The following is a 12,829-nucleotide window of genomic DNA, read 5'->3' as shown; positions in this document are numbered from 1 at the left end:
GGGCTTCTTCCTCCATGCTGCCCCTCTGATTCCTTCAGTTTTTGCTTCACACCTGGTCTCTGCAAACAGATGCCCTTGAATTCAAATTGCTCCATTCTGGAAATGGGTTATAAGCTGAGACATTGCCCATTCATTGGATTTGGGGGGAAAGATTCTTTTTAACTTTTCTTTAGAATTTATAGTTTATGAGAGTTTCTCATAGTGTCAGCACCAACTATCTATCAGAGGTAGCTGAAAAATAGCTGTGATTTTCAAAGAGATCAAAACAAAGAACAGATTTTTCTTTGACAGAAATTTCACAGAATTATATTTGGTATTAATTAAAAACACATTTTATTTTTTGCAAGAATCAAAAGTTGTTGGAAATACCAGAAAATAATTTTGAGATGAAAATGAACAGATTTACAGAAAGTGCTGCTTTTCTTTTTTTGTCCCAAACACAGGGAATGTTTTTAAAGAATTACATTTTTCTAAAAAAATGATTTTGTAGCCTGGTTTTCTGCTGAAACCTTTCTCATCCAGCAGTATACGTGAAATGAGTTGCTCCATGCAGCCTTCCTGCTGTTGCAAGAGGGGACACAGAGCCACAGGGAGAGGAGGACTCTGACCTGCTGCATACAAGGTGCCAGTTGCTGCCCAGGCCCAGGGAGAACATTTGGAGAACAGACATGGGAGTGGGCTTCAGTGCTGGTGAGAGCTGTCATTAGGAGCAGACTGTCAGCCCCCACTTCAGAAAGGATCACAGGAGAATTTGGGTGGGAAGGGACCTCGGGGCAGCCATGAGCTCAGACCAGCTTGCTCAGGGCTTTGTCCAGTCAATGCTTGAACAACCTTCCCAGGATGGAGACTGCACAAGCTCTCTGGGCAACCTGAACCCCTGCAGGACTGTCCTCATGGGGAAAAAGTTTCTCCTTATGTCCAATTTGGACCTCTCTTGTTTCATCTGATGCCTGTTGTCTCTTGTCCTCCCACCAGGGACAAGTGAAGAGCTTGGCTCCATCTTCTTGATAACCTCCCTGTAGTTACTGGGGGCTGCTGTTATGTGCCCCTACCCCAAAGCCGCCTCTTCTCTGGCTGAACCAGCCCAGCTCCCTCAGCCCGTCCTCACAGGGCAAGTCCTCCAGCCTTGACCATCTCAGGGGCCCTCAACTGAACTTGCTCAAGTTTATCAATGTCTTTCTTTTGTACTGGCAGGCCCCAAAATGGTCACAGGATCCAGATGTAGTTTAACAAGTGCTGAGAAATTGTCTGCTAAGTCACGGACCTGTGCGGATGAGCCTGTGCTGGTCTAAGCTATTGGAGATGTTGCTCTGCCCCCTGCTCGCTCTGCCCCTGTGTTGGTGGCTGCTGCCGGTAACAGTTAGCAGAAGGAAATATATGCATACCCTTCAGCTCCTCCTGTGCAAAGCGGGCTTGAGAAATAATACTAATGTGGAGCAGTAGAAGGCCAGATACATGGTCTCCTTTGCTTTCCCTGCTATGGAGGGTAGTAACCTCCAGTGGACAGGAGAGCTGGAAAATAGCAGCTCTCATAAAATTTTCTACCCATAAACTTCCAAGAACTTCCCAAAAGGAGGTCAGATCATTGTTCCTGCTTTACAAATCAGGAAGCTGAGAAACAGAGGAAGTGATTTGACTAAATTCAGTTACCAGCCACTGGTAGAGGCAGGCATAGACTGTGCGCTACCCACATATGGTGCTCTCAGGACACCAAGGAAAAGTAGTGGGGCAGACTTGCGACTCTCAATTTCTGCACCATCTCTAGAGCACAGACCAACCCACACTTCCCACCAGGCATGCAGTTCCCAGGTGCTGTGCTACACGTTGCCAAGTTTCTACTTGGAAATCTGGCGGGTGACAGTCTAATAGCACCCTTCAAGCTGTGCATTTTTATGGCTTCAAAGCAGAAGCACTGACCAGAAACAACATGAATTAGTCATAATCTTATCAAAAATATTTTATTTATGAAAGTAACAATTATACTATACAACCTATACTGGAAGTACATTGAATAATTGCTAGAATAAATACAGGCAATTAATTCAATCTTTTTATAGAATGAGAGGATTTATTTGACATTTGAATGTTAACCCAAGCTTTAACTTACATCATAAATAGTTAAAAGGCATAGTCAAGTTTTTTTAAAATTTTTTACTGTTTCTTTTGCTTGTTTTTAATACTGTTTTATTTTGTAACCAACATGAATCAACTCTCCGATCATTAACAGAATATTAGTATGACTTTCAAGCAACCATGTACCTCAAGATAATCAGACAAATAAGGTAGTGTGTGTGCAGTTCACTCTACAGCAGAATCTATTCATGTCTGCATAAAAAAGAGAAGCTGAAAATGCTTCTAAGTTCTTTAAGCATCATATGCTGATTTCTGCTTTACCACAGTGCTTTTAATACCAGAATCTAAAAAGGGCATATATCTGTATGCAGCTGGCTTTCTGTTGCTCTTTGCTTGTATATTAGGGCTCAATGCCACATTCCTTTGGCTGGTGAAAGACTGCAGAATTTAGTCCTGAATATCATTTCTCAAAACCATAGTCCAAAATAAATGTCCTAGATTGATGATTAGGCATCAAGGAAATGATGGATTTGCTATCACTTGAAGTTTTCTGATAAAAATTGGCTTCTTTTCTGGTAGATATGCTTTAGTCAAACACAAATTACTGGGCTCAGTACAGGGGTCTGTATTATACTGGATGTCAGAGAAGCTGATGTTTATTGTGACTGTAAACTCTCTAAAGGGCAGTGTAGAAGTTTTATAGTAAGACACCCACATTTTGAAGGTTTTGACATTTTTTCCTTCAATGGATTTTTTTTAACTCAAAAATCTGAACTATCTGCTTGGTACTGACAGATTATGAGCAACTGCAGCTTTCAGTGAAGTCGATAGCAGTTTTGGGTATCCAATATTTCTCCACACCAGAAGCTTTTGACTCATTAAGTCCCACGTAAAATCAGTGAGAGCTTTGCTATAAACTCCATGGGCATCAAAGCCAGGCTTCCTGCATGGCTATTGTGCGTGGCAGGGATGGTATGCTCTTAGCAGAGAAGCAAAGTTCCCTTTTACAATGTTATCTAAGCAAAACAAAACCCCAAATTGCACATATCTACCCCTTTGGCCTTTTTGTATGCACAAATATACTTATATTCAAAAACTGGAAATGTTGGGACTTTCCTAATAAACGTCTTTAAAGAGCACATTTAAATACTTTTTCACAGAAATAACCATTCATCAGTTGTAAAAATGCAGAGAGACATTTTATTCTTCCTATTGTGAACAATATCAAATCAGCATAAATTTTTAGGGAGAAAATATGATTTTTTTTCCAAACCTATTTAAAAAGGATAAAGAACAAAATGTTGGGGAGGCAGCTTTTTGGCAGATAAGTAAAATATAAAATATGTGATTTTAAAAAAAAGTTGGCTTAAAAATACACACACACAAATAATACAATAATATAAAAATACAGCTCAGCCAATGGCCTCTTAAAATTTACCTTTGGCATTACATTTGGCAGCCTAACACAAAAGACCCTTCCTATAAACAGAACTATAAAAAAAAAGAGAAGTTCATAAATTAGGTTGCAAGGGGTTGTAAGATCCTTTGCTTGATTCTCCAAACTCCTTTCCTTCCTGTCCACACACATAAGCATGACCAGTGAGGTATATAGAACATAACACTGTCAGGCGTATGCACAATTAAAAAGTGCATAAACAAAGAAGTCCTCCCATTTTCTTGCGAACAGGTCGAATCTGTGTGGTTTGCTTTTTTCCCCCCTTGGAAAAAAAAAAACATTTTTTATTGTTTGTGTTTTCTTACTTTGGCAGGATGAAAATGAACCCAGAGGAATACAAATGTCCTATTCCCAGCAGCAATGATCCATTTCCCTTGGCAACATTCATCTGATGCCACAAATACTATAAGGTCGTTGGGTTGCTTTAAAACGCTCTGGGTAACTTCCCACAGAAACATCATACGTCTAGCACCATATCATAGTGTTGCTCTTTCTTCCGCCTGCCACATTTGGTGATAAGAACCAAGTACAAAGTCAAAAGCATAACCCAGTAACATGCATAGAGTATTGTGCCAATGATGAGAACTGTCTGTTTTGACTCAGAAAATGGCTTTTTTGATTCCTTGTAGATAGTGAAAATTACGCCACCTAGGAGGATTGTAAACCAAATGGAGACTGGAATGAGTCCTATAAAATTGACTACAATGGTTTTTCTTCCTGACGTGCCCCACCCTGCTTTGTTTATCGTGGCAATTGCAAACATCTTTGCTGGCAGTAAACTTGACATGTACAACACTGAGTAGAGTGACATGAAAACCATGACAATGTTCCCCCTAAGGAAGCTGGCAAAGGAAGACTTTATCAGGCCCACTAACTGAACTGTCAACAAGAAAAGGAGGATGTTCCAGATTTTTCCCCTGTAGAAGAGCTGAATGACTGTGGCGATAAGGAAGAAAGGAAAGAATCCAGTGATTACAGCTTCATAAGTCATCCACAAATGATGCTTGTGGAACCACATCGCATTATAAAGCCACTCTCTAAAGTACGATTTACTCCAGCGGGTCTGCTGATTCAGCCACCTGAGATATTCTATCGGTGTTTCGGTAAGGCACTTGGATCTAGCTGTGTACTTTGTTGCATAGCCCAGACTTAGCACTCGGTTAGTTAGGTGCCTGTCATCTCCAAAGCTGCACTGGGAGCCCATAAATTCTTGATTGTACCAATCTTCCACAAATTCATGGAGTAACGAGTTTCTGTACATTCCCAGAGGTCCACTGATGCACTGTACGCAGCCAAAATAGGACTGACAGGCTCTTTCTATATTAAATGCCATCCAGTATCTCACGCTGCTCAGAAAGGAGATCCAGGAATCATATTTGTTCAAAATCTGAAAGCACAAGAAGTTTTCATTTTAAATGAGCTCTTGAGAAAGAAAATAGGCACGTTGGATCAAAAAGAAATTTGAAAAGGCTAGAGTACCATTAACCAAAATGTAGGGGGAACCTTGCTCCTGTGTACAACTCATGACAAATCCAGGCATTATCTGTACAGTTCAAGACACTGATAGGAAGGGCAAGGTGAAGTCTTAGAAGAGTCTCCTCCACCAAAATGTTGTTGTCTCTTTTTTCTCAACCCTTCCTCTTCTCCACCAAAAGCTTCTTTTCTGACTCATTCTTCCTTTCTCTTCATTCCCAGTTAAGGACTTGCTGGGTTCAGCCTCCCCCAAGAGGAGATGGCCTCCTGCTTCTGTGCCCACTCAGGCACAGGCTGAAGCAGCTTTGGGACTGAGCTTCTTGTATCTCACCTAAAGCTATGCTGAAGCATGAGGGAGGCTGAATGCATGATCTCTACCCTACATTTTCAGTATGCATGAAGCTTGCCCTAGAAGTTTGACCCTAGACTGATATTAGGTCCTCTAAGGAACAGCCTGGTCTGATTTGTCTGTGAAATACTAGCCCTGTTAAGTTGTCCCAAGACATACTGTGATATAAGGTAGCTGGTGTGGGCCAAGTATCCACAGCCATGACTGTGTCTAGCTGTCGCACCTCCAGTAGAGTTGCGCTTCAGCCCACATAAAAGGCTCAGTCTTTTCTATATGCCCCAAAGCTTACCAAAAGCTCAGACCTACACAGATATAGTCTAAGAGACTGTTAAATGGAGATAAGAGAGTGTGCTGGTTTCCTAGTCACTGTCTTCACTGTCACATTCTCAGCATCCACCTGTACTGGAGGATGCAGCAAGGAAACAGGTAACAAGGTGGCTGCACCAGTCCTGCACAAGATGCCAAGTATCTTCTCAGTGCAGAGATTTTCAGGGAAATCTGTGGCCTTTTAGGATTAGAAAACATTTTTCTGCAGCTAGAAAAAGCATATGGCCTTTCACTCCAAAGACCCTGATTTCTGTCATGTCAATGTGTTGGAAGCCCAAGGACCTATTTTTCCCTGTTCCAACTTAATTTCAGAATGTTTTAGAAGCACCAGGACTTATGGAGGAACTCAAGCCCAGTTCAAGTTTATTATTTGTCGTACACTGGAAAGTGAATTGGGAAAGAGAAAGAAGCACAGAGCCTTCATTCTGCCTACGTTCCTCCCAGAGCACACGTCCTTCCCATCTCTCTGTGCAGGTGCTTATGAACTATTCACCTTAATAGCTGAACCTGCACTATCTCCCTCCATTTGTATTCACGTGTGTGGGGTAAGTGTGATGCCTGTTTTGTGGTCAGCCCAGATCTGCAAAGAAATTCAGGCTTCTGTGGGAACTTAATTTCTAGAGTTAAGAGCCACATGCCTGAAATATTTTTGACTACTAGGGCCTTCAATAGCAAATGCTTGCCCATATAGATGGCTTTTTCTCTGCCATCTCACATAAAAGCTCCACTGATTATAGGGGACAAATCCCAAAGCCAAGTGAAATGTTCATATGCATTTCTCTCTATAAATCGCAGCAGAAGCAATTGTCTCAAAAGGAATGAACAGCCTTTTGCTGCAGCTGTCAGCCAAACTCCGCAATGCTAGAAATCCTAACAAAAGTGGAACTGGGCTGACTTGGGGGCTTTCCATTGTTCTGCCTGACAGAAATGCAGAGGAAATCCAACAATACATAGAGTGCATGGCACACTGTATTTCTAAAAGGCTTTTATTCGTAAAAATCTTGGCTGCTAATAGTGACATAATTAAAGTGCTTGGAGTGCTGGACTTGGCTTTGGGAGACCTATTCTCAGTTCCCTGATGCCCTACAAATTTTCTTTGGTACCGTGGGCAAACACTTATACCCAGAGTCTCAAAGATGCCACAAAGTCCTGACAATACCAGTGCCTCAATTTTCACACAAACTGGGGAGAATTGTACTTGTCTGCTTTCTATGGATGTTCATACCATGCAGTGCTCGCATCTGAGAATAAGGGATTCTAATCAACAGATAGAAAGGGTAAGGTCTCAGAAGAACCTCTATAATGGTATCCCAATATATTCAACTCTATTAATTCCAGGCAGGGACAAGTATTGCAGCACAAACAGTTAGTGCTGAAACACCTCTGTTAATCTGAAATTCATTGTACTCACCTGCACATCACCTCCAACTCCTCCAACCATTGGATCTTCTTCTAAAACCTTTACCATCTCCACTGATGAGGCTGGATCAAGCATTGTGTCTGAATCACAGACCTACAAGTAAGACAAAACAAGGAAAAAATGGGTTAAGCAGTACACTAGGAAAGAAAATAAAATCCTATGAGTGACCGCAGAGACTCAATATGCATATATTCCTGAATGCAATTAAATCTCTCTCTGGAATCTGCATCAACACTTCTGGTAAAGGCCATTTGTATCAGGCAACAAGGAGTGGTGCTGAACGAAAGAGAGTGCTTGTCAGAGCTGCACACATAAATAATCCTCTTTTTTCTGTATGAGCTGTATTTGTTTTATTGGCACACTGAACTGGCTTCTTTGAAAAAGAGATATGCTCTCAAAGACAGGGCACTGAGAATCCACTGCAGAGCAAGACAGCATTTGTGGGTGTGTTGCAGATTCCTGCTGAGTCCTGACATAGGATTTCCCCATGTTGGCTGCATGGTTGTAGCGCCCTGGTCAAATGTTTCCCACTGCCATAAGCGGGAAGGAGAGAGGAGTTAAATTCCAGACGCTTGTTAAAAAAAGAAAAAGTCATCTAGGAGATTGGAAAGAAACCTAATAGCTCTTGCACTCACAGAAGGCTTTAGCAATTTGTATAAAATATGTATTTTGGATTCCAGAACAAACTTATTTTTAATTTTAGTTGCATGGTGTGTTATTAGTAGTGCAGGGATTTGACATTTGATATATAGAAATTATTTGGTATTTTCTTCTGGCATTCTTATACAAAATATGAAAGTAAGGCCAGAAGGAGCAAGTCCCTAAGTACAGTGTTCCATGAGACCAGTGCAGAAATAGATGACACACACAAGGCGTTTCAACCACACAAACACTCCTAGTCAACTAAATACTGTGTACATTAGGAGTTGGTTTTCCCCCGGAGAGTAGGAGGAGGGCTCAGACAGGCTGGCCGGTCTGCAAGGCAGTTGGCATTGCTTTAATTTGCTCTGAGGCTAATGGCATGGGCTGCAGCCTGCTTAAAACAATCGGGTGTCTCCCTGTTGCAGCTGCTGTGGAAAGTGCTCCAGTCGCCTGTGAACTCATTTCTCAGATGACCAGAAACTCTAGCAAGGGAGGCTGTCCCAGAAACACCCCTTTAACTGGCTGGATCCTGCCCTGTAAATTCTCATACTGTTTTCATTCTATCCACACTTTGCATTCCTGTGATTTCAGATGGGGACAGCAGTGGCAAAAGTCAGTAGTTCTGAATGAATAGCCTATTAAGTCAAATTGGGGTGAGGCTTCTGATCAGGAATCCTAATTCTGGTGTCCTTTCGGCCAACCTTTGAATTCAGTCTAAGTCCCCTTGCTCCAGGGGAGCTGAAGGATTCATTCCTGATTTGTGAAGGAGGAGGAGGGCTTTTAGGGGCATAAAGAAGCCCGCAGATTCCATTATGGGCCGGATTCAAGCGGGGAGGTTACCCGGGATAATCAGGCTGCATAGCTTGGGATGTAGTTGAATATCTGCCAAAATGCTTCCTTTCCAAGATCACTTGGAGGGGGGTGAAAGGAGGAAGGTGATGAAAGCTCTCATATTTCTGTCAGGAGAAAAGCCACAAGCATCTCCAGCTCCCGCTAACTTCAAGCATCCAGCTCCTCTCCTTAAAGGCATCCAGCTCGAGAAGGACCTTTGTAACCTGGTCAACATGTTCTTCCAGCTATGGTGGAAAGCTGTCATCAGTGACAGCACTCAGTGATAAAAAGGGATCAAAGCAAGTCTGCTGAAGAGAAGAAAGAATGTCCTATATGTCTGTCTGGGACTTCCTGGACAGAGATGTCTCAGAGTGCTTTGCACAGCAGCTCTGTAATTGCCAGGTACCCTGGCCTCAGGCACAGAGCACTGGTGTGATATACATCACCATTTCTTCTGTCTGGGAGCAATCAGTTGGGATCAGCCCTGTCCCCAGCTCCTTAGCATTCCCTTGAGATTCTCCATAACTTCATGCAGCCAAGCAACCCCCACCCCATTGGATGGGTTTACCTACAGCAGAAAAACCTGCATATGAGCAACACTGCTAATATAACATGAGGAATCCTGAACACATTGGATTTATTTACAGATTACCAGCATGTGTCCCAGGCATATCAGCACAGTGGTCATGTCTGGGCTTCTGGTGTAAACCTGACAAGCTGTCACTTTCCATCTGGGTGAGGTTTTTCCAGGTGAAAAGAGGACATGTCCAGAGAAAGGTAAACACATAGGAGTCCTAATAAAGCACACCAAGGTCTGCACAGTCAGGGCTGGCCCAGCACCACCCCATAGCCAATTTGTCATATTCCCACATAAGGGCTGAATGACCTAGAGTTTACTACCCCAGATCACAGTTTTCTGTGTTAAGCTAGGATGAACTGCACCCTGAATTCCGCTGACTGTTTCAACTAGCTCTGCACTGATTGTAAGGAGAGCCCAGGGTGACTTCCTCAGCTGTAGGCCCCCACATTTGGTGGGATGAATACTGTCCCTAGGGTCTTCACACCCAAGCACAGCAGGGTATTTGTACCCAGCTATCACTCATGATCCTGCTGGCAGTACGGGACAGACTAATGCCCAAGACGAATGAGTGCTGATCATCAGAATATGGTCTGTCAGTTTAACTGCACTAACTGATCATTTGCGCCTTCTTAACCTCCTCCAGGAGGGAGGTAAAGCCATCACATTGGTTTCAGTTATTTAACAAGACTCTTCTAATGAGCATCTCATTTATCCACATTGACTTGACTGCTTATGATTTTCTGCCCATAACCCTTAGGCCTGTTTTAAGAACTGTGAGGTCAACAGTTTCAGGAGTTGGCAATCATGCTGACTGGTCCATTTTTTAAGTGCTTGATCATCAGTGAAGATTGTTCAGCCCTTAAAAAGTCTGACCAATTTTAAGTAATTTACTCTGGGTCTGCCCAAAGAATCATATGGAAAATCTTGACTTTCATTCATTCATAAAATGATGTCTTAACTGTGTTGCATCATCACTGTGTAGTAACCAGGACCACCAGGTTGCTGCATTTATAATATAGATGTGACTGTAGCTGTGACTTTGACAACAATCATTAATGCAGTATTTGGTGGCTGCTTTACAGTAGCATTACAGTTCCTGAAACATTCATCAGGACTTTTGAGTCAGGTCAGGAGTGTTAATTGACTGAGAAAACAGAAATATCTCTTCTATTTTCTCAGTTTAGGGTATGCCTGTTGAAATAGAAACACTTTTTCCAGATTCCTTGAGCTGAACTAAGGGAGGAAAACTGTAATGAATGTTTCCCTGCCTTTTCTCTCTGCAATTGGATACTCCTATGCAAAGTGACTATAAAACCTTGCCAATACAGAACAACAGCATTTTTATACCCATCATAGTCCCTCACAACACAAAACCAAAGTGAACATAATGGAGAACTTAAGCCCATTTTTTTCAGAGAATAAATCAGTTTGCACTTTGGAAGAGCAGAGGATGAGTTTTAAATCTTTGCCTTACTCCTGAAACTCTGATAACAGACCAGTTCCCAGCAGCTTTTCAGTTTCTGCTTCTCTTGTCTTTGGACAGCTTGCGGCTCTGAGACCAGCTACTTGGTAGCCTTTCTGCTGTGCCATCCATGCTGTGCACAAGTAGGCCTGCGCAATGGTGGGCATTAGCCCCAGAGATGTGTACAGTTGAGCCACACCACCTCCTGAGGCCCACAGAGAGCACCTCGCAGGTAGCTGGTGCCCCACAAGAGGAGACTGCTAAAGGTAGAGCAGAGGGAGGAGGTCTGAGGTCAGGAGAAGGCTGAGGTTGAGTAATTAGGAAGATCATCTCATATTCCGAGGGATTAGTCAAACGAACCTTGCTGGTCTTGATCGATAACTAGTGATTCTCAGTGTCCAGACAAAGACCCTGATCCTACAAGCCTTCCTCTAAGCAAGTCTCTTCTATTTCCTGAAGTCAGCAGGACTGTTTTCAGCAGCAAGGAGTGCTTCCAGGTATAAAGCAAAAACATAGAAAATCTTTCATGGGATCCAAGGCAGCTGGAAAAAAATGTGTCTCTGCTTCTTTGGAGACAGGGAGAGATGACCCAGCCTAACTCATTTTTAAGTGAGTAGTGTCATAAGGACTTTAGAGGCCAAGTCATGGTGAGTGAGGTAATGCAGCTGTAAGTGATGAAGCAAAAGCTCCTTCAGGCTTTAGCTGAAGAAATCTTTCTTTCGAGGCTGCACATTGACCCTTTTATGGAATAGTCCACACTGCCTTTGAAGACTTTAAAATATGACCATCTTTTTTACAGACTCCACCACTGCTCTGAGATATTCCCTAGCACCACCAAGTACTTTACTGCCTGCTTGCATACAGGGCTGCTAACATCCTCACAAAATAAAAAGTTACCCCAGATCTTGACTTACATGACGAGAGAAAGGGTCTTTAGGAGACCATTGGCCTTATCTGAAGCAAAACCATTTTGATAAGGGAGCAGTGCTGAAGTATTTCAGATTTCTCCAGTAGCTGGTGCACAAATTTAACATATTCACAGATAGGCTGACCATTTTAAAAGGTAGCAAAATACACTTTTAACAGTCAAGCTGTTTCCAAACAGACTGAAAGGAGCACTGTGTTCATCAGGGACTAGGATGGGCTCTAACATGCTGCACAAAATATACAAAAGCTGCTTTCTTTCAAAGTGTGTTTGAATTGGCACTGACCTGGCGCTTTAATACCTACCTGTACATAATCCACGCTTCTCCCCAGTGCTTTGAATGCTGTGTACATTACTTCTCTTTTTCCACCCCATTTCTGCATGATGCAAACACTTTTGTTGGACAGGACCAGCTGAGATACATGCTGCATGCTCTCTCTGTGAGACTCGTCTGTCTCACCTGGACCTTTGTCATGGAAGTTATTCCTCCAGACATAAGTGGCAGATTTGTCCCTACCCATGATTTCGGTAAAAATGTCCATCATGTAAACGTCATCTTCTGAGTTCCCATCAATGACCATAACAACTTTAATTCCAGGGTAGGTCAATCTTTTCACAGAAAGTAAACATTTTCTTAAGTAGTCAGGATCCTCTTGATAGGCAGCAATACAAAGGGCAACTGTTTTGTTCAGCTTGATTGGAGTCTCTAGCGACCGCTTCATTTTCCTGTGCTCTAGGAAGGCAAACAGGCTTTGGATGATGAGATGTGATGCCAGGATAGCACCATAGAGTCCAAAGGAGAAATAGTAATTGTCCGTTTGGATAAACTGGTAGCCAACGATGTAAGCAGCGGTGATCCCGAGCAGGAGGGACACTCCGAAGAGCGTTGTTCCAAGTATTCTCAGGATACATATAAACCTCTCACAATACATCTGCAACAGAACCAGGGACACAATTAGCACAACGACCCTTTCCTGACACAAGACGTCACAAGGGGTGAACGTGGCCAGAGCGTAACACTTGGTGTCAAGAAATACAGGCTGTCCTGGCTGTGTCACAGACTCACTGCATCATCTTCGTCAACCTATGTCTTCTCTTTGCAGTATTTCCTCTGTGTAAAGTAAGGCTCAAATACACCTTAATGTACTGGGGGTATTTATTACTAATTGTAATGTCCTCCCAGAAGATGCTATCTGTGTCAGGATCTTATTTTGGAGGTCTGGGCTTGCTGAATCGGACATGCTGTCATAGTACCTCGGGGGGGTGGGGGGGTGGAGAAGGGCCTTTGGGC

The 12,829-nt window shown here is 42.8% G+C and overlaps 1 protein-coding gene across 1 annotated transcript; it reads right to left on the bottom strand.

The window, feature by feature from the left end:
* Positions 1 to 1,997: 1,997 nt before the first annotated feature.
* Positions 1,998 to 12,470, bottom strand: HAS2 (hyaluronan synthase 2). The gene is made up of 3 exons (XM_013956963.2): positions 11,844 to 12,470; positions 7,090 to 7,191; positions 1,998 to 4,916 (listed from the first exon to the last, which is right to left on the bottom strand). Exons 1-3 carry the CDS (start codon positions 12,468 to 12,470, stop codon positions 3,987 to 3,989), a joined length of 1,659 nt encoding a protein of 552 aa, XP_013812417.1. The 3' UTR covers positions 1,998 to 3,986.
* Between the last annotated feature and the right edge of the window lie 359 nt (positions 12,471 to 12,829).

The sequence above is a fragment of the Apteryx mantelli genome, chromosome 2 (genome assembly GCF_036417845.1).
Source record: "Apteryx mantelli isolate bAptMan1 chromosome 2, bAptMan1.hap1, whole genome shotgun sequence".
NCBI lineage: Eukaryota > Metazoa > Chordata > Aves > Apterygiformes > Apterygidae > Apteryx > Apteryx mantelli.
Note: the sequence above shows the minus strand (reverse complement) of the source record. Positions and strands in the feature narration are given on the sequence as shown.

What these genes read in the sequence shown, in the direction of transcription:
- HAS2 (XM_013956963.2), bottom strand. Translation starts at nt 12,470, where the DNA reads ATGTATTGTGAGAGGTTTATATGTATCCTGAGAATACTTGGAACAACG. An exon ending in GAAGCGTGGATTATGTACAG is followed by an intron (nt 7,192 to 11,843) that starts GTAGGTATTAAA and finishes TCTTACTTGTAG; the next exon opens with GTCTGTGATTCAGACACAAT. An exon ending in GAGTTGGAGGTGATGTGCAG is followed by an intron (nt 4,917 to 7,089) that starts GTGAGTACAATG and finishes TTGTGCTTTCAG; the next exon opens with ATTTTGAACAAATATGATTC.